Below are 21,844 nucleotides of genomic sequence, written 5' to 3'. Positions count from 1 at the left end.
ACACAAATGGTACATTAGCATTCTTTCTGATGGAGGCACATAATTTCATTTTACATATATACCACAGTTTCTTGATCCATTCCGCAGGACCATAAACTTTTGAAATCTCTTTCTCACATATAACATGTAACACAATACTATGATAAATCTGCATCATCATAAAATGTCAGAAAGATACAAGGATGTGATCTTGGCAGATCCCACGTTACTGAATGCTGAGACCTTAAATTGCCCTTTAGAGGCAAGGCTTTCATCGACTTAAGGACCCAACATTCATTGTTCACCTCTCTCCAAAGTTGGACCCCCTCCTCTGCTTTCATAGGAAAAAAAAAAAAATCAGGTACTCAGGAAGGTTGAAGGAGAAGCTGTTGTTGGAACCGGACTTTTGGATCCTTAAACTTTTAAACTGATTTCCTGAATAATCTTACTCCTGACAGCTAGAAAAACTGTAAAAGACATAATTCAGTATTCGGAAAGGGGCTCTCGCACTCCCTGTTAGTGAAAGAAATATGCACTGGTATGGTTCTAACTAATGATGGACAGTAAAAATAATTTCTTCACTGATAGCCTCAATAGGCCAGTTTGGGGCTCAAGTTCTGTTAGTCTTTAACTGACGCTCTGTCTCTCCTAAACTCTTCTCAGCTACTCCTAAAAGAAGGCTGGCAGATCAGCAAAACTACATTTCCCAGCATCCCCTCCATCGTGACAACAGTTAACTCACCTTCTGGGAAATGTAGTTTTCTGTTCACAGTTACGGAGACCAAGGGAACAGAACCGCCCCTCCGCTGACTCCGCCCACTACGTGGACAAACACCCTTTTCTCTGGTTGCTTAGGAGACGAGGGACGCATAATCTTGGTCCTAGTTGGTTGAAGAAGGATAGATGCCGAAGTCTGTCTTCACCGCCTGTCTGGATAGTGTAAATAGCTCCCCATGGGCTAAGCAACAGTGGTATGAGATCGGACCCCCGGACTTGCTGGAGCGGAAGGGCTCGCTGACCCTCCGCTCCCAAGACAAGAAATACTCCCCGCCTGTGTTGGTGCATTCCTGGTGAGCCACCTGTTCCCAGTTCCTCCTGGGTCCTGGGGGAGAAATGAGATGGGGCAGGAGAGAGACAACGAGGAGAGGGAAGAGTAGTGGAGAGGGGAGAGTGCACCGAAGAGAATGAGAAAAGGGTGGAGAAGAGAAAGGAGAAAAAAGTAGAAAGAGAAGAGAAAGAAAAAATGACAGGAGAGAAAGGAAAACAAGGGTGCCATTGAATAAGATGTACTCTCCAACAGACATGTTGAACATGTTGCCTTTGTGCAACTGCTTAAGGATAATTTTTTTTTTCCAGTCCTGGGGCTTGAACTCAGGCCTGAGCACTATCCTTGGGCACTGAGTTATGCAGAGTCGGGTCTCAGGGCACACACAAAGACTTGCTGCCCCAGAGGTTTCAGATTACCACACATTGGCCCAGAAGTCACCTTTCTGAAACAAATACTTCCTCTTGAAATAGTGGGTTCTGTTAGAAGACCAGGACTGTGGACAGGAGAGAAGGATCTGTTCAGAGGACCAGCTTTTGGGGGCTGCAGTTTCTTGGACTGGGTATGGGGTGTGGGGAGAGACACACCAGTGCTTTGGTAGGCGATCTCTAAAAATTACCAAAGTGATTTCTTGGATGGTCTAGCCAGAGCTCCTAACAGATTTATTTTTGACATAGAATCTGCTTACATCTCTTCTTTTTAATGAGTTGATTGTATTTAAAAGCAGGAGATTCACATACAAATCTAGTACCTGTGTTCAGTTAGAAAACTGAAAAGCTTGGTGCTACAGAAAGAATATACAAGGACTATATAAGACCACAAGGATTGTATAATAGTCCTGGTCTGTCCCCAAGATGGAATTTACTCCCGACCTCCCTCCAGGAGCTTCATTTATATGGCTCTGGCCTGATTCCAGGAAGCATTTGTCTACTTTCCATATTTAAGAGTTGGGTTCAGAGGCTGGGTGCCAGTGGCTCAACATCTACAATCCTAGTTACTCCAGAGGCTGAGATCTGAGGATGGCAGTTTGAAGCCAGCCTGGGCAGAAATGTCTGTGACACTCATCTCCAATTAACTACCAGATGTGGAGGTATGGCTTAAGTGGTAGTGCCAGCAATCAGCAATAAAAAAGCTAAGGGACAGCACATATGCCCTGAGTTCAAGCCCCAGTACTGGAAGAAGAAAGAAAAAACAATTGTGTTTAAGATTTATGTGGAGATTCTTTTCTTTTCATAAATATACAGCGACCATGCTATCATAATGTATAACTGGGAAAAAAGAAAGTAGACTTTTTGGGGGGCAACTTTTCTTGAGAAATGATTGACACTGATTACTTCTGGAGTATTTGGAATTGTTTGGGAGTGGAACAGAAAGAAAAATTAGAAGGCACAATATTGTCTACTTTACACTTTGACTTTGAAAAGAGATGACTGAATTTTGACTCCAGCCATATGTGCTATGAGAATAATGTGTATGACACCTTTGGCTTTTCTCTCACCAACATCCTAAAGCCTGACCATTTCCTGCTTTCTTACAAGCTGACTTCCCTACCTGTATTTTTCATCTCAAACACGGACTCTCAGACTACACAGTGTGAAAAGATATGGATTTGGGACCCAAAGCAAGACTGGGAGCTAGATACATTCCCTGTTTCACCCTTACATAGGACTTTCCTGATTGACCCTCAAGAAAAATACAGCTCTTCTGGGTTCTGTTCCTTCATAAGGATTTGGGTTGTAATATAAATCAATACTGGAAACTACTGCTTAAGGGACTACTACATCTTTTGCAAAGATGTAGTGTTTCTGTCCTCTTCTATAACACCAGTTTTGCTTTGTGAAGAACACAGACATACACAGGAAAATCCACCGGGAGAACATACATGTAACATAAGACAGGATTCTGATGAGGAGAGAAAGGGAAGTGGAATACTGTATTATCAGTCTAGCACCTTTTGAAAATGCAGAGGGCTTTCCTACTATTGGTTCTAGAAAAAAGATTTAGAAGCAAGAAGATTGAAATTCAACCCAGTGAACATTTATTGTGCCATGCACTTGGCTCACATGTTGGAACATGGAGACAGAAACACAAAAGTTATCAGAGGGAATTTGTATAAAGTTCCTATTGTCATGCCTAGAACATCTATATTAGAGGACACTATCTAGCATAACATAATGGCCAAACCACTGTCTCTAAATCTGAATATCTACCCTACTGCTAGATGAAGTGCCATGTAACCTGACTCTTCTAGGGCTATGTGTCTGCCATTGTAAAAACGCTGGTGATAGAATTACCATCTGATCAATGAGGAATAGTATGTGAAGTACAATCTAGCCTGAAGTACAGTAAACACAGTAAAGTTTATGTGGTCATTGGCCTCAAGAAATGTTAATCCAGTAAGGAGACTAATGCTGGTTCATTCTATGTAAATTGATTTGTGCAAAAGAGATGAGTATATGAAGTAAAGGTATCAAGAAGGGATGCTGTGTGTGTGTGTGTGTGTGTGTGTGTGTGTGTGTGTGTGTGTGTGTGTGTGTGTGTGTGTGTGCACTTCTGGCTGTGTTTTGAAGGCAGAATGTAAGCTCCATAAGAGGACTTAAAAAGAACAGGCCAATGCCATGGAATAATAAGAGATAGCTCTATAGAAAACAATGATTTCCTTTACTTGACAAATGATGTTGATCTTCATCAATTGCAGATTCCACATATTAATTACAACTTATTTGTAACTCAAAGTCAGCATTTGAGGTACATTCATGATCATTCGGAAGCCTACAGAACAGCAAGGCAAAAATCTCCTGCTCTCCCAGCCCATCCATGTTCTCAATGAAGATAAAGAAATACTCCACCTTTTTGCTCTAGCTCTGATACTGCACACAAATGTCCTTTTCATAATCTGTTCAATCCTGCCTTTTCTGTAGGCATGTGCTACTTGTGGGTATGTGCTGTGTGTTGTTAGAATGGCCCACAAACATGTTGAAGTGCAGTCTAAGCAGAAGAAGGCTGTGATGTACCTCACAGAGACAACCTAAATGTTAAGTTTTCTTTAGGTATGAAGTACAATACTGTTGGTATTAACTTTGATATGTAAATGAATATATTATGATCGAGGCTCACAGGAACCTACTCTGTTTCCTCTAGGGAAAAATGCTCCAGTATTCATTAAAAGAGTGTTTTATAATCAATATTTGGAACATGCAAAGTTGAGAATTGACTAGAGAACTGATAAACATTAACAGCTTCTGCAACTGGTTGTATTCCTTCTGTGTCCAGCCAGCCCTAAACACCTATACTAAAACAAAGCTGAAGAAAATTCAATGCTAATTTCTAATGAATAATTTCAGTGAGAAAAATTTCTCTCTCTTATGCTGTAGTTGGGCTTGAACTCAGCACCTCACTTGACATTTTCACTCAAGGCTGGTGCTCTACCATTTGAGCTACACCCACTGCTGGCTTTTTGCTGGTTAATTGGAGATAAAAGTTGCATCGATTTGTCTTCTTGGGCTGGCTTCAAACCCCACAGTTCAGATCTCAGCATTCTGAGTAGCTAGGATTATAGGTATGAACTACTGATATCTAGCTAATACCTTGTGCTACTGATTATTTGACCAATGAATATTAATCTCAATAGTCCACTATTTGCATGGCCTCTCAATGATTTAATCAGTTAAGTGACTCTATCTATAGAGTCAACCTATAACTGTGAGAATTTCTGTGTTATTTCTGTTTATATAGTTGAAATATTTGTTTTTTACTTTCTTATCTAGTATGCAAGAGAAGACTTAGCTTTACTATATGCATTAACAATAGTTGTGTATGGATAGATAGAATCAATAAATACTCTGAGGACTGTTGCTAAAGGAGATGTCTGGTCCATATCTGGGGTAAGACATTGCCAAAGAGCCCCCTCTGCATTGTGGGTAGAGCAGTAACTCTGTGGAAACATTTTGTCCTCATCCCGAGTTGGTGCTTCTGAGACACAAATCATCTTTTCTAGAAATCATCTACTGCTTTCTGTAGCATTGTGGACCCACATCATCAGACCTTTCTATTAGAAATTCAGCTTTGAGGTAAAATTATCTCCTGAGATGTCTTCCTACTTACTAGATTGATCGAATAATAAGAACCAGAATAATTTGCACTCACTCACACTTTCACTCATTCTTGCATTCACTCATTCACTTCATTTACTCACTCACTCTTAGCTTATCCTTGGCAAAATTGACCTCTGATAACAAGTGATAACAATGTAAACAACAACAAACCCAATCATTCAGATCTCCATGGAGACACTGTCTGTTCTGGTCTCCATGGTGACATTCCATTTTAAAGACTCAGGTTAATTTTTCTGTATTTGTCATTTCAATTAATTTTCTTTCTTATCTACACTTTAAATTAAACATAGTATTTTATTTCTTCCAATATACCCTTATAGAAGGAAAACAGAAAGGAAAGGGAAAAGGGAAAGAAAAAAAATCCAATTATGGGTTAGGGGAACCTCATTGTTTTACAATATTTTTAAAAAATCATTTAGGCATGAATAACAAATGAGAGCTAAAGGAGAAACTAATATTTTAGTAGAACATTTCATATTTTTACTTTACTATGCAATCTGAACCTGATGCCCCTATAGGTATTTAAGGCACTCCACCTTCAGTGGAGAGAGATAACCCAGTTTTAAGGCCCTAGGATAGAATGCTCAACTATAAAACAAATAATTACATTCTTCCTGTCTATAATCAATGGTTTTCCTGAGTACTTACCTGGCACTATTTATAGTCCTTCACTTCACATACCGCCAAACTACAGTTTTGTAGATCTGATCAAGCAGCAATTCCATCTTCTTACATCTCCAACATATGCTTAAGAACTAGGATAAAAAGGCAAACAAAAAGTACTTATTAACCACCTATTGCAGTCTACCCCTTTGCTGTATGTCATTGGAGCCTTTCTTTCTAGCAAGTGTCTAAACTTTAACATAGGTTTATTTTGCTTGTCCTGGGGCTTCAAGGCCTGGATGCAGTCCCCAAGTCTCCTTGTGTTCAAGGATAGCATTCTACCATTTGAACCTCAGCATCACTTTTGGCCTTTTTTTTTGAGTAGCTTTATTAGAGATAAGAGTCTTGTAGACTTTTCTGCCCAGTCTGGCCCGTGATTCACAAAAGAAAGTTTATTTTTGTGCACATTTGAAAACAGTTCGGTTGTATGGTTTCCATGCACACAACATATCATTTAAACTGGAGAAAGACAGTTTCTATTAGATTTTATGGTCAAGCAAGAAGAATGCGTGAGAAGAACAAGGCTTAGAGTAAGGAATAAAGATACAATGGGAACTGCATGAGTGTTTATCAAACACATGAGCAGATAAGCTGGTAGAATGAATAAAAGTTACAATTCACTACGTGTCAGAGTCTTATAGTATGTAATTTTAAAAGACCTTGAGGTAAAAGACTATAGCACAGGACATATTAAAACCAGTTGATTTGCACGGCCGTAATACCAAGGCCCCAGGACAACATGGCAGTATGCTAGTCTCTTCTACATAAGTGACTTTGGAAGAAGCTAACACATGAGGCTTCCATTTTGGAATGGAGAATTGAAAACCAGAGTTAAATTTGTGTTGTTTCTTCTTATAGTGCCCTGAAATCTGACGGCAGGCATTAAGGAGACTGAGTTCGTATAGGGGCAAGAGATATTTGTTTTTTCAAGAGGTATTTTTATTTCCTAACACAAACGTTCTAGACTCATAATATTATGTGGGTATAACTTAGACAATTGAGGATTCAACAGAAAACTAAGGCTACAGAAATGTATTCACTATTCCTAATGGGTAGCAGAGTTCAAAGCCCACATACAACTCAGATGAATAGATAGACTTTATCTTCTAAAGCTAATCTTCCAAACTTATTTTAACTACTGGTTACTAGAGAAGCATTTCAAACATGCCAAGTAAAGCTCATCTCTATCTCTCTGAGTTTTGCTAGATTGTTTTAGTTTAAAATAGTGCCCATTCTTTCCCAGTCTTTCCTCCTCTTCCTCCACATTCTATATCCCTCCCTGCCACCTGTAGGTGCAAAGTACCAAGTTACATGACCTTTGGTAGTGGAATTGGGTGAGGACTTGTTTATTAGAGCATAAATTATTTTTCACAGGAGATCAGCAAAGTATAATGATTAAATATTGGAAATATATTTATAAATACATCCCTAAACAAGTGTGCACTAGAGCCTTTCTTTGGTTACGAGAGTATTTTCACTGGAACAATATCCATCCCATAAAATAAAACATTACTGAATAGTGGGTTACTGAACTATTTGTACTTTTTTGTCCCCCTGCTACTTCTATATTTGCCTAAAAGAATATATATTGTTTCCATAGAAAGAATAAAGTAAAATTACTTTAAAACATGGATCTCATTTTCGATAGCTTTATCCCCAAAGCAAGCATTCTCTAAATGATCAGCATATAGACACAATAGTTCATCTCTTTCAGTCTGACTCATTCCAAATGGCTTCTAAGTCTTTTTAAAGAATCTTTTTAATTGCTAGTTTACGTTAGGTAAAGAGGAGGATGCTATGTATCTTCATTTGGTTTAACTACCCTTCATTCTTGTCTAAGTTCTAGAATAGTAGCTCCTACGCACTGTTATTTTTAATCTAGTTCTACGTTTGTCTTCCTCAATAGATTCATGCTATCCACAAATGGCTTTTGAATGAAGTAGTTTCTTTTATTTTTTTCTGAGAGGGGCACTTCATTTCCTATTTTGTGAGAAAATTCAGAAGCTGCTCTTATTTGTTCTTACAACATTTTTCTTTCAATACTTTTCTCTTTTAGGAACTTCTCATCATTTTTCCCAAATAATTTCCAAATAATATTTTTCCCCAGAATGAATAATTATAGAATAGTGATGTTATGATTTTTATGTGGGAAGGCTTACCCAATTGAACTGACATTTATGAAAATAAAACAATTTGGGTGCAAGATGAACCCTTGGAAGATGAAAAATATAGAATAGAAATTTCATTATGGGCACAAGTCAATTTGGAAAGAGTCATTGAACCATCTTCCTATCCGTTGGTCCATCTACCAATTAGACAGTACTTCCCGCAGCCGCCATCTCATCAAAATGCTGTTGTTGTGGTTTTTAGTCACCAAGCTTTCCTTCTTTTACTTCACTGATCTTTTTCTAGGGGGTTGAGAAAGGAGGTGAGAAAAATGTGGGATATAGTGACATTCAGACCGTCAAACTAATGGCTCATTACCACAGCCACTATTTTCTATGTGCATGCATCAGTATTCTTTCTACTGTAAGTGACAGATACTCAATATGTACCAGCCTAAGCAATAGAACAAACAAAGCTCCAGTATTCATGCATGGCTGGCTACCAGATAAAGAGAGCAGAGATACAACTGGACCGGTGGAATAAAGGACACTACCAGATATCACTTCGTTTTTATTTTCTTTTCCTCTGTTATGGGTTTGCTTTGTCTTAGGACAGACTATGAGAAACATGATTGTTGTACTCCAAATTGATAATTTATATCTTTATCCCACAAAGAAAGTTTGTCTTTAACATATTTTCAGTTCCAAATTAAAAAAAAAAAGATTACAGGCTAGATTCCTATCCTGTGTGAAGTATCTGTTTGGTATCAACTGTGGGCAAGATGAAATGAGAACGAGGGAGCTCTCCAATGGCAGTGGAGCAAGATGGGAATATCCAGGTGGGATGCAAGGCCGATAATCTCAGAAGTAGCTACTATACTAGAGAAGAAATCGCAAATTCTGAACACTGAGTGTACCAACAGTGTAGTATATGTCTCTTAACATATGGGGAATTCCTACTTCTGATGTTAATTTGACTTTAGCCTCCCCTCCCCCACCAATCTGCACCAATTCAGTGTAGGTTAAAAAAGTTGACCTTGTCTGGTATCAGTAGCTCACATCTATAATCCTAGCTACTCAAGAGGCAGAGATGTGAGGATTGTGGCTCAAGACAGCCATGTGAGGAAAGCCCATGAGACTCTTATCTCCAATTAAATACCAAAAAGCCAGAAACAGTGCTGTGGCTTGAACTGGTAGACCACTTGAGTACAAAAGCTCAGGGACAGTGCACACACCTTGAGCTCAAGCCTTAGGGCACATACACAGACTCCCTCCCTCCCTCCTTCTTCCCCTCCTCCTACCCCCCCCCTCTCTCTCTCTCTCTCACACACACACACACACACACACACACACATTCCATTTACATGTAAAGAAAAAAATCATGTATAAATGAGGTGAGTATGTTTCTATGGTGCTTTGAAAAAGTAAATTATGATTGAACCTGAATATTGTGTGATTATTATTGATAGCTACTATAATCTTGTATTGCTGTTTCCTTTATTCCATTTTGAAATTAAATTTTAGTTGTCATTAGTCACACTAATGACTGGTTTAACTAAGTTTTGATTCATTAGCAAAGATAATTAATTGACTGGAATATATAAAATGTTTCTTTGTTGAGATACTAATTAGATGCTAATCAAATTGTACCTGGTTAAGTTAAATGGAAGAATAAATATAATGTTATTTATTGCTGAATAACAGTGTAAACAACTTAATATCATTTTGTAGAAAGTGAGAGGAAGAATATCTTTAAATAAAAATAATAATTTGTAAACACTTAGAAAAACTTTGAAGGGCCGGGAGTTTGGCCTAATGGTAGAATGCTTGCCTAGCATTCACGAAGACCTGGGTACGATTCCTTGGTACCACATACATAGAAAAAAGCCAAAAGTGGTGCTGTGATTCAGGTAGTAGAGTGCTAGCCTTGAGAAAGTCCAAGGACAGTGCTCAGGCCCTGAGCTCAAGCCCAGGACTGGCAAAAAAAAAAAAAAAAAAGAAAGAAAGAAAAAGAAAAACTTTGAACTGGGCATCTGGGAGCTTAAGTGAAGTTATTTTCTTCTAGTCAGTTTATTTTCTCCCATTATTTCCTTTCTAGTTAATGAGTGAAGGACCTATTTAATGAATGTGAAAATGTGAACTACTCTTTCTAAAATGTATTTACTAAAGGTGGCTATAGCTCTGTTCTTTCCTAGCATGTGTAGGGTCTGAGTTGGATCTTTAACATCACATACACCAACACACACACACACCAAAACACAGGGTTAAAAACATATGTATTGAGTCATTATCATGTATGTTAGTGGCACTTTGCTGGGTTAGGTATATCATAGTGGCTGGCCTCTCTGTCTTTAGGACATCAGACATTATTGTGAGTCAACAGTGGGGAGGGTTCACTTGACCAATTTCAATGCATTGTGATTCATCGTATAATCAAAGATAGGTAGGGTGTTTTGGAAGAATCCTAGAGAAGCATTTAACTTAGCTTTTTGGATCAGATAAAATTTCCTAGAGGAAGTTTGTCTAGCCCCTAGGATCTTCCAGAGACTTCTGAAGCATGGTGTTCTGGTTTTCAACTGACAAGAGAATTACTCTTTGGAAATATGTATTGGAATTTCTTATTTCAGAATATTTTGTGATGTAGAGTATGTGATTGCAAGAATTGTGATTTAGATCTTTAGGAAGAATCTAACAGCTCAGCTGGCATGCATCTGGAGTCCATACCCAAAGGTTAACTTGTTTTTAAATGGCTGGCACAATAAGCAAGGGAGAGCAAAATCTGTAATAAATCCATTAACTCAGTTAGAGCAAGTGAATTCCCACTCTTAAGAATCCTAATAATCCTAAGATTTCAGAATCCAGTAGCACCTGCTTTTCTTGTGGGAATACATTCTTATGAATCAATGGGCCATTGTAGAAAATCGACTGGAGGTTAAACTATCATGACATTCTTTACAGACTTCAAAGGAGTATGTACTATACCAAAGGAGTGGTTCAAGTGGTAGATTGCCTGCTTAGCAAGCTTGAGTTCAATTTTCAGTACTGCAAAATAGTCTGAACTAATTGCCTGCTTTTTAAATTGTTATTATAAAGATGATGTGTACAGGTGTTACTGTTTCATAGTCAGGTAATTAATACATTTCTTTTTGGACCATAAATCTCTTACCTGTTTTTTCTTTGCCAGTTCTGGGACTTGAACTCAGAGCCTGGACACTGTCCTTGAGGTTTCTCAAGGGTAATGCTCTACCATTTCAGCCACAGCACCACTTCTGGCTTTTTCTGTGTATGTGTTAACCAAGGAATTGAACCTAGGTCTTTGTGCATGCTAGGCAAGCACTGTACCACTAGGCCAAACTCCTGGCCCCTTACCTGAAACTTTTTCTTTTTGTGTTAAATAATCCTCTGACAAATCCAAATAATTTGCAAAGATTGTCTCTGGCTAGATTTGATTTATGTTAAAGTCACATTACAAAGAATGTAATATGTTCAGATTTTCCCCCACTGGCTCTGGAGCTTTGATAAAGATGCTGGCTAAGGCATGTCAAAGGTCCTGCTCGACATTCATACACACGTTGAAAGTATTCTCCACTGTCAACCCATCTGGACCTAATGCCATTTGACAATTTTGTCTATTTTGTCCCAGGTCAGACAATCTACTGTAATCAATATCTGTTCCTTACAGTATGCTCAAAATCATTCTTTGGCTGTTCATCATCCTGATGTTTACTTAACTGTAGGACAGACAACACTTCTTGCAGTTGTATTCTTTGTTTTCCTTCTGGTTCCAAAGCTTTTCAAAGAAGAATGGTTCCAATAATGATTGGCCTTATCTACATGGCATTCAATGGACATTGAGTGTAGAAAACTATTAGTCCCATCTTCAGTTAATGAGTTTCAAGTTCTGTGATTTTGTGGCACCGATGCACAGATCTCACATAGCATGAGACACACTGGTAAACAAAATTCCCTCTTCATAAGTCTGAACTGACATGCCATTATTTCTCCCCCAAATGTAAGATTTTCTTTCTTTATTGACTCTGTAAATCTATCTAAAAAGTCAACATTTGTCAGTTGGTTGGATATGCCACCAAATAACTCTACTTTGGCATATAAATCTTTTTTTTTCTCATGAAAGCTTTGAAGAGGATTGTCAAACATTTCTTTACCATCTCAACTTCTATTGGTTTTATATTTCTAATATCACAGAGACTATAGCTGACTCTTCAGGATAATTTTCTTTTGAAGTATTAGATAGCAGATGATTATAAAACCTAGCAGAAAAGGTATCTTTCTCTTTTCATTTATGCTACATTTACATCAGAAACACAATATCTGACAGCAGAGCTGTGAGCTACATTAATAATTCTAAAATTTAATGTTAATATATTCTGCCATCTGGAGTCTTAACTAAACATTTTTTAATGCCTTTGAAATCTGAAAATGGAAAAAAAAAATGTGTCTCTTGTCAAGTAACCAGAAGTAGAACTGGGCTCAGATTCTCATTGTTCTCATGCCAGGTATTGCTCAGATCAAAACTCCCCTCTTTAGTCAGTGAAATGCATATAGATACTGAGAGTTTCCCCATTAAGCAAGTGGATTTGTAATTCCCCTAGAGACATGCTGGTGGTATTGCAAAGAACAAGCTTGTCTATATGAGTGATCACTTTCTTTTGGTGAGTGTGATGCAGATGGAGTTAAGATGATCCCCTTTAACTTTATGGGCATGTTTGAAAGCCCTTGCTTTCAGCATTTATTTTAAGCTCACTCACAAAATGTAGGAATAGAAAACCAATCAAACAAGACAGATTTAATGAGTGTTTGCAATGTGTCAGACTATACTAGTCATAGATATTGCAAAGATGGATTAAATGCACACACACACACACACACACACACACACAGCAATCTCTGTGTTTAAGAAGCTCCTACACTAAGGGAAATGGCAGATATATTAGCATAGCCTATAAAACAAAGCTAAAGGCAATACAGTAAGGGGGTGCTGGTTTCTCTGTAAACCACCCTTTCCTTCCCTGGTGCAAACATGAGACTAGGAAAAACTCTAGAGTGTTAGGAGAATCCTGTGGTTGAACTCTACTATGTCTTGGACTCAGGTTAATTCAAGATCTGATTTGATGAGAACCCAGGCACCTCTCATGGAGGAAACCCCATGTTTCAACAGATGATAAACCATGACTTGGGATGACCATGTGCCAGGCTCAAGGTGGGGATAGGTAGAGGGCTTAGATGGTGACTGGAAGCTGTGTACAATTGGATATTCTGGACATTGGTCCACTGTGGAGTCTCCTGTGCTGGACTTTACCCTCAGACAATATGCTGACAATACCCTCTGTTTCTCTGAACCCTCTAAATTATCCACAGCATCATTTTTTTCTCTCTCTCTCTCTCTTTTTTTTTTTTTTTGCAAACACAGTCCAGAACTTTGAGCTTCTTTTTTTATATGGTTTACAGTTTGGATTCTCTTATCAGTCCTCCTTCCATTTCTGATTCTCTTCATGGCGTTAAAACACAGAATTAAAACAGATTTGAAGACTGAATTGGCTTTGGTTCGAAATTTTAGAACCAGGCAATATCTCTTTCCAGGAAATAGAGTAAGCTCTCTGTTGGATGGGCCAGAGAAATTGTCTTTATAGGCAAAAAGAGGTTGAAAAAAAGCATATGCAGAACAAAAAATAGATCAGTCATTTAACTTATTTCACATATATGTATATATATATATATTAGTCATGTTAGAAGTGACATTTATGATCAGGTTACAATAAGAGGACTTTTATTATCGTGTTGACTCAGATAGACCAGGTCTTCTCTTGGAAAACTGGCCTGTTGGATTCTGCACAGTGATTTCATTCTGGTTTGATATGCCCTGGTAGAGTCTAGTATAGAATAGCCTCAGAAAAACTTTGTTGAACACTGTTACATTGTTTTTCTCACAAATAGTAGAGAAACCGGTTTCATTTACTGGTAATTAATGATGTCTTAGATAAATCTTGATTGTGTGTGTGTGAGTGTGTGTGTGTGTTTGCCAGTCTTGGGACTTGAACTCAGGGCCTGGGCATTATCTCTGAACTTTTTGTTGTTGTTTGTTTGGTTTTGGTTGTGGGGCTTGTACTCTGGGCTTAGAAGCTGTCTCTGAGCTCTTCAGCTCAAGGCTACCACCCCATCCCTTGAGCCTCAGTGCCACTCCCAGCATTTTCTAGTGGTTAATTGGAGATTAAGAGTCTCAAGGTCTTTAGTTCCCAGGCTGCCTTTGAATCGAGATCCTCAGATCTCAGCCTCTTCTGTGTAGCAAGGATTACAGGAGTGAGCCACCTGTACCCAGCTGATAGATAATTCTTATAAAGTACTATTTACAATTGCAGCCTTCATCTCTGGTCTTGATAGAACAGAGTCTTCAGCAGAATCAAGATTTTCTTCAGGGAAAGTGCTGGCACCATTGACAAGAGATCCTGCTGACCTTTACAGCCTAAATGTCCAGTTTGGCTTCCTTCAGGTGGTCAGCATACACAACTAACTCAAGTGCTATCGAATTTGTGCTTGGATGAATTAACATAGGCAAGAGACTGTAGCTCTGACTAGCCAATGCTGACCTTTGCACTAGTCCAAGGTGACATAGAAACCATAATGACAATAGGATATATTTACATATTGCTGAGATTTATTCAATTTGAAGGACTGAGAATGTTTTTGATGATTTTTTTCTTTTGGTATTAAAGATTTTATTTTTCAAGACAATGATTCTTTTCTTTTGAATGTGCTTGTCAAAAAAAATAAAACAGTTGACAGTTTTATATTTGTTCCTATTTATTTTGGAAGGAAGGTTGGCTGCTCCACGAAGCAATGTTTTGGAAATCATTGACCCAAGAATCTGGGATTGCAGCTGTTCTCCATAGCTTTCTCCATCTCATTGCTAATGATATTTGAGGCCAGACTTCTTTTGTTGTGCAGGATTGCCTGTACCAGGATGTCTGTCAGTATTACTGACAGCTACTTGCTAGACACTGGTAACAATCCACCCTCCTCAGATGCTAAAGTTAAATGTCTGGGGAATTTTTTTAATTTTGTTTTTTGGTGATACTGAGGTTTAAACTTGGCCTTGTGTGGGCAGATACTCTACCACTTAAGCCATTCTCTTAGCACTTTTGTCTTTTTTTTTTTTTTCCGATCATGGGGCTTAAACTCTGGGCCTGGGCACTGTCCCTGAGCTCTTCAGCTCAAGGCTATCACCCTAACCCTTGAGCCACAGTGCCACTTCTGGTTTTCTAGTGGTTAATTGGAGATAAGAGTCTTATGGAGTTTCATGCCTGGGCTGGCTTTGAACCGTGATCCTCAGATCTCAGCCTCCTGAGTAGCTAAGATTAAGGCACGAGCCACCAAGGCCGGCTTGTCATTGGTTATTCTTGAGACAGGCTCTCACTTTTTCCCTAAGCTAGTGTGGATAGCAAGCCTGTTTTTGCTTCCCTGCATAGCTGGGAGTGAATAGGCATAGGCCAACTATGCCCAGACATATGTGACGATGAAGTCTTAGAAACTCTGTGCTGGATGGCTTGGCAGTGCTGTTCTCTCCATTGCTGCTTTCCAAGAAGTTAAAAACATAGGCTTAAGCTATTACACTTAGCTGGATTTTTTTTTCTTTTTTTGTATTTGTTCTTGTTTCAGATAGCCATGTTATATAGCTCAGGCTGTTCTTGAACTTGTGATACTACAATAAAAAGTATCACTGGTTAGGCTTGGTGATGTTAATCTGAAAACCCAACACGCAGGAAGTAGAAACAAGAGAAATGCAATTTGAGGACAGTGTCAGCTAGTTAGTGGGTTCCAAGATCTTGGGCCTCATTGCAACAACTGATCTCAATAACAATAACAAAAAGTCTCCAAATATTAACAGATTGTCTGCTTTGCCTGCAGTGTCTGTGGGGGGTTGAGAGTGAAAACGGATCTCCTCCCCCCCAAACAAGCTACTCAAGCCCTATTGATTTGGAGCGGAATTTTTCAAATTATGGTCTCATCCTATTAGTACATTGTGAACTCAATTTAGGGGATTTAAGAGCCACATGAAAAATGAAATACATAAGAAACAAATCCTTCCAATAAATGGTGCTAGGGAAATTAGATATCCATATGGAGAAGAATGAAATTGGACCCTTATCACTTCACTCACCAAGTGTAAAAATAGTCTCAAATGGATTAAAGATTTAAATGTAATACATTAAACTACTAGGATAAAATATAGAGGAAATGTTAAAATATAGCACAAATACTAGAATAAAACATAGAGGGCATTGGGAAGGTCAAGGCACAGGAAACAGGAAGAAATGGACAAATGAAATGGCATCATACTAAAGAGCTTCTGCACACTAATGGAAGCCAGAGAGGAAAAGAGGAGAAAATATTTGCCATTATTCATCTGACAGAGGGTGACTATTCAGAATGTATAAAGATGTACCACAAACAAACCAAGTAATGCAATCATTAAAATGGGCAGTAAACCTAAAAGACCTTTTCAAAAGGAAATGTGCAAATGGTAGCAGGTGTATGCCTGAATGTTTGATGCCATGATAGGTCTGTTATGGCAGGCAGGAGGCCTGAGAAGTTTCATCAGATGCAGGCAAGGGCACTCAATGACAGCAAAGATGGATTTTTTTTTCTTTTCTGAACCTCATACTTTCTTACAGCTGGGCTGATAGGAAGGTTGTCAATAATGCAAAAATAAAGATGCAATTATCCTACACCAGATTTTGAAGCCCAGTCAGTGTTTACTATGCATATCTATGATATTTTGAAGTATAGGACCTTTCTTCTTGCATTTGACATCTATGAAAATCTTAAACAGCATTCTTTCTTATTATTTTGGGCTCGTACCAAAACTTGAACTCAGGGCCTGGACACTGTCCCTTAACTTTTTTTTCCAGCAGAATGTAGTACCTTATCACCCCTTCTAGCTTTTGGCTGGTTAATTAGAAATGAGTCTCAATGACTTTTCTTCCCAGGTAGAGTAGCTAGGACTATAGGCATGAGCCACTGGCACCTGGCTTGCACTCTCTGTCTCTCTCTGTCTCTCTCTGTCTCTGTCTCTCTCTGTCTCTCTCTCTCTCTGTCTCTCTCTCTCTCTCTCTCTCTCTCTCTCTCTCTCTCTCTCTCTCTCTCTCTCCTTTCTTCCTTCCTTTTTTCCTTTTTTTCTTTTGCCAGTCTTGGGCCTTGAACTCGGGGCATGAGCACTGTCCTTGGGCTTTCTCAAGGCTACCACTTGAGCCACAGCATCATTTCTGCCTTTTTTCTATGTATGTGGTACTGAGGATTCAAACCCTGGTCTTCCGGTATACTTGGCAAGCACTCTGCCACTAGGCTAAACTCCTCACCCTTGTTATTTCTATTATCATTTTACACAAATGAAAAGGGAAGTATAGAAAGTTAAGTGGAATGCTCATGGTTGCAGAGCTAGGACCTGTGGTCTTGTTCATCTTACAGTTCCTTAATGTTCTTTGGTATCTCAATTCCTAAGCATGTGAGAATTTTCTATTAGGCTCTCATAAAAATGGTATGAGACGCATTATTGTGATTTGAGGCCCTGGCATAAAGAGAGAAGACTCATATGTTAGTGTTCTGCCCTCTATCTATCCCACCTTCCTGGCTACCACATGCCACTGTAGAGTTCTGTCTCATGCTCAGAGGTGGGAGCCCTGGGTATTAGGAGAACTTAGTGCAGTAGTTGGGACCCAGTATGTGAGATGGAGGCAGGGGGGCCAGGCCCTAACTGGGCTCAGGTTAAAGATGCTCTTTTGTCTGCACAGCATTATGCTCACTCTTAGCACACCGTAGATTTTTTTTTCTTACATAGTAGTTCGTCTTTGGCTGGACTGGAAGTAAGTGAAAGTTGGGTCTCTATCAGGTTCGCTCCCCATTTCATTTCTCAGCCAAAGGCCTGGTATGAGTAGTGGTCCCAGTCCATTTTACGTTGCTGTAAGAGAATGCCTGAGACTGGATCATGTACAAAGGAAAGAAATTCATTTAACACATGGTTCTGAAGGCTGGAAGTCCAAGATCACATGATCACATTTGTTGAGAGCCTCATGGCATATCATGCATGGAAAAAAGAATGTAGAAGAGCAGCAGGCAAGTGCAGAAGATGCCAACACAAAAGGTGGCATCAGCTTATACTGACCTGCTCTCAACACTCAAAAGTGATGGCTAGGGTGGGTTGGGAGACATGGGTGAGAATGTTGAGAGAGGTGATCAAGACGTACTGTCTTCATAAACTACTTTATTGAATGGCAACTTTGTACAACTATTTTGTGCAAATACTTTAAGATAATTTTTAAAAGGTGAGAACCCACTCAGTACTGTGAGAAGTGACCTAGTCCTGAGGAAGGTCATAGTCTCTCTTACCTTATAAAGGCCCCACCTCTCACCACTGCCACATAGCATGCCAACTCAAGTTTCAGTTTTTAAGAATATCCGCTGAGTGGGTGAATGAATGGATGGTTGAATTCTCAGGTATTCAAGTGTCATTTATACAAGCCAGTTTGGCATCCCAGATAAAGGCTACTTATGTTACCATTATAGGAGTTCCTTCCCATTCTTTCTCCTTAAATCCTTCTACTTTAATTATTCTCAACTGCTCTTTTAGAAAAGAGGCTTGGAATTTTTTTCCCTCTTTATATACACTTCAAAGAATGATTCTTCTTTCTCTTCTGCTTTTTTTTTTTTGCTTATGATTAATGGTCAGATTCCTCTACTCTTTAGAAAGCATGAAGCATGGGTTATCAATCACTGTGGACAAATACTCTGCTGTCCTATTTTGAAAAATACTTATAATTAAAACTCATGGTTGAAAGAATTTCCAAAGTGGTAAGTTGCTTTTCTAAGACATTACTATCTCTTTTTTAGAATTTACAGTCAGTAACTAATCTACATTATTAAATAGATTCAGTTCATTGGAGTTCCTGAATAATTACTGTCTGGATACCAAGTGCTTTTGAAATATCAAATTTTCCAAGCTGCTTTCAGAAAGTAGCCTTAGTCACTTGAAAAGTGATAGAAAATACTTCACCATAGACTCAGTTTATAACTAGAATAACACCACAAATAGGGTCAATTTTCATTGGATAATTAAAAATTTGTACTGCAATATATAATAAGATTTAACCTTTCATGGAATCTTACTTTTTTTCTGCAGGGACCAAGATAGACAAGCTTTTCCCAAAGATTATAATCCAGACAGTACAAAGGAAGTAATAAACCTGTGTAACTCAACATATCGTCGACTGGGAACTCAAGACACTCCGGTAAGTAGTTGCTGTTAGTTTCTGTAAGTGTGGACTCTTTGTCACAGCCATGCAAATAAGAGCCAAGAAGAACATGTTTTTTAGCACTGCATCTTTACTTTGGCAGGTGACTTAGTGTATCCTTCACCAAAATTCCCTGTAAAATGCGCCTACTTTCTAATGTTGTTGGGGGGAGGGGGTACGTAAAGCAAATGCAAAGTGCTCAACGTAGCACCTGGCTGTGTTACTTGGCTTTCTATTACTAGGATGAAACACCGGACACAGGTTTGTCTTTGAAAGTAGAGAGAGATTTCTTTTGGCATGTAATGTTGGAGGTCAAAGTCCAAAATCATGTGGTCCTCTTGGTTTGTGTCTCTGGGGAGGGAGGCAGGAGTGCATGTCGGAATGAGTAGTCATACCTTGATTGGGGGGAAGCAGAGGGAGTCTGTGGGACTGGATGGGCTTTTGAGAGCACATCCCAGTGACCTATGACCTCCCACAGGGGCCCCACCTCTTAAAGGTACTGGTATTTCCCAATGTTGCTGTTCCCAAGACCAACCCTTTTAATATGTAAGTCTTTCATAGGGAAATTCAACACCCTAACTATAGCACTGGTATGTGGTAAGTGCTTAAGGAATTGCTACTACTTGCCTGCTGTTGTGCTGGCCTGGAATGTCATTATTGCTGAGTATTGGGGGAGGGGGGAGGGAAAGGATGTTCACTTCCTGTCCTGAGATGATTGCTCCAATCTTGGAAATGAGAGGACATCTTCTGGGTTAGTCATAGAGTGTTAGTCATAGATCAATTCTGGAATCTGAGAGAGGCAAGGATGTATGGGACAAAGAACAGGCCCAAGAAACAAAAATGAAGTCAATCAGGACAGAGGGCTATCCTTCAGGAGAAGCGAAGGGAGATTTTGAAAAAGCTCCTGTCACATGGTTTTATCCAGGAGGAAAGAGTTTTGCCTGTTTGCAGCAAGCTGCAATTGTGAGTCCTCATTAAGAGAGCTATTGAAAACAATTACACAAGTGCCTAAGAGAAGAGGAATCTGCTAGTTTGAATGCCCTCCAAGCTCTAGGACACTAGAGAAGGTTAAGAGAGTATGGGACAACTTAGCATTAAGCCTTTCACCCTATTTCTCCCCAGCAGCCAGACCTGGCAAGAGTTCAGGAATGGAAAAGAAGCAGCAAGGGAAACAGCAGCAGCTAAGCAAAGCTCAACTCACTGCAGGCTCCCAGGTTTAAGGTAGTTCTGGCTGAGGAACCAGGGAAGCATATATATAACCCAAAACGGCACTAGTCTGGGAACTTCCTTAACTAGAATGAGATCTCCTTGAAGTTCAAGGGGATGAGAAAAGCTGTTAGATAGGCCCCTCCAGAAGGAAGAAACTAGCTGTGCACGTAGGAGAGTTTAATTAAAATTAACTTGCTTCCTGATCACACTGTGCTGATACAGTGGCATTCAGTAAGGCAGCTACTGTAAGTTCCCTCATTCCATTCTCTTGACAACTCTGTGGCAGCACAAATGCAGAAATTGGACTCAGGCAAAGTTGAAACAGGAAGTATATAAAAGTCAGACTACAGTCTAACCTCTTCAATGCTTTCACAAATTATATCTTGATGGGTCAAACTTTTCTGTCACTGGTGTCATGGATTTTTCCTTTTTTTCTTTCTTTTTTTCATTTTCAAAGCTGAAGACCAAATTCAGGGCTATGTACTTGCCAGGCCAAAGTTCTAAACTAAATCCCCAACCATGGCTCCTTTACCTTCCTACAATGCAACATGATTAAGTTTTGATCTGGCTTGGGTATACTCTCTGTCTCACTGTGTATGTGTTGGGTCTCTGATTGCCTACATCTCAGCTACAACTTTGGTCTTGTTTATGAGTTATGTCTACACACAGGCTCTCTAATCTTAGTCTCTAGTTCTTCCCCCTTCTTGAACATTTCAAGACTGCTGCTGAGTTGTGTTGGTTAGCTGATTGACGGTCTCCTGGCATTTAAATTGTGCTACCAAAGTGAATGTGTACATCATTTGGGGGTTGAGGAGTGGTATTTAAAACAGGATTGTTTGTTGCTTACATTTTGGCTAAGGTTCCCAAGGGTCAAGAATTTAGCAGTAGTTTCAAAAGCCAAAGTGAAGTATTAGGTTACATAAGGGAGATTTTCAAATAAGATGGTGCCATTAGGCCCACACTCACATGAAGAGGATTAAAACACAAGAAGCCAGAAGAAGAATTTAAGCATCATGCTATAAGTCTTGTCTGCAAAGGTCTTTGGGTATCATATAGGTGATCATTTAGGCACAAGGCCTATCAGAACAAGAAGAACAGAAGGAGAAAGCCTGAGGTACAGGTCTCTGTGGATCTTTGGGTAAGATGTGGACCATGTAGAAGAGAAGGATGATATGGAGCAATTTTCAGAGCCTGCCCTTATGCAGGATAGGAAGAAGACTGACCAGATTTCCAAGAATCCAAGTAGGGCATTTAAATTTAATCAAATACATCCTATATCATGAGAAAAGCCATTGCTTTTCCCAGAAAGGATCTTGAAGTTTACCAGAGGAGATACTAAGAAGTCAGCTTTAAATATCAGTATCAAAAAAGTCAAATATAGACATACAGGAACCAGCCTCTCCTGCCTTGCGTTTACTTCTTTCC

General features: G+C 39.2%; 1 protein-coding gene across 1 annotated transcript in view; it reads left to right on the top strand.

Moving 5' to 3' along the window:
• The first annotated feature begins 769 nt into the window (after positions 1 to 769).
• Cfap95 (cilia and flagella associated protein 95) overlaps positions 770 to 21,844 on the top strand; it is a 55,663-nt gene continuing 34,588 nt past the window's right edge. The window contains exons 1-2 of the mRNA XM_090329067.1: positions 770 to 1,049; positions 19,099 to 19,207. Coding sequence (XP_090185193.1) covers positions 883 to 1,049; positions 19,099 to 19,207 — 276 coding nt within the window. The 5' untranslated portion in view covers positions 770 to 882. The remainder of the gene's footprint in view (positions 1,050 to 19,098; positions 19,208 to 21,844) is intronic.

The sequence above is a fragment of the Megascapheus bottae genome, chromosome 3 (assembly GCF_031878675.1).
Source record: "Megascapheus bottae isolate mThoBot1 chromosome 3, mThoBot2.hap1, whole genome shotgun sequence".
NCBI lineage: Eukaryota > Metazoa > Chordata > Mammalia > Rodentia > Geomyidae > Megascapheus > Megascapheus bottae.
Note: the sequence above shows the minus strand (reverse complement) of the source record. Positions and strands in the feature narration are given on the sequence as shown.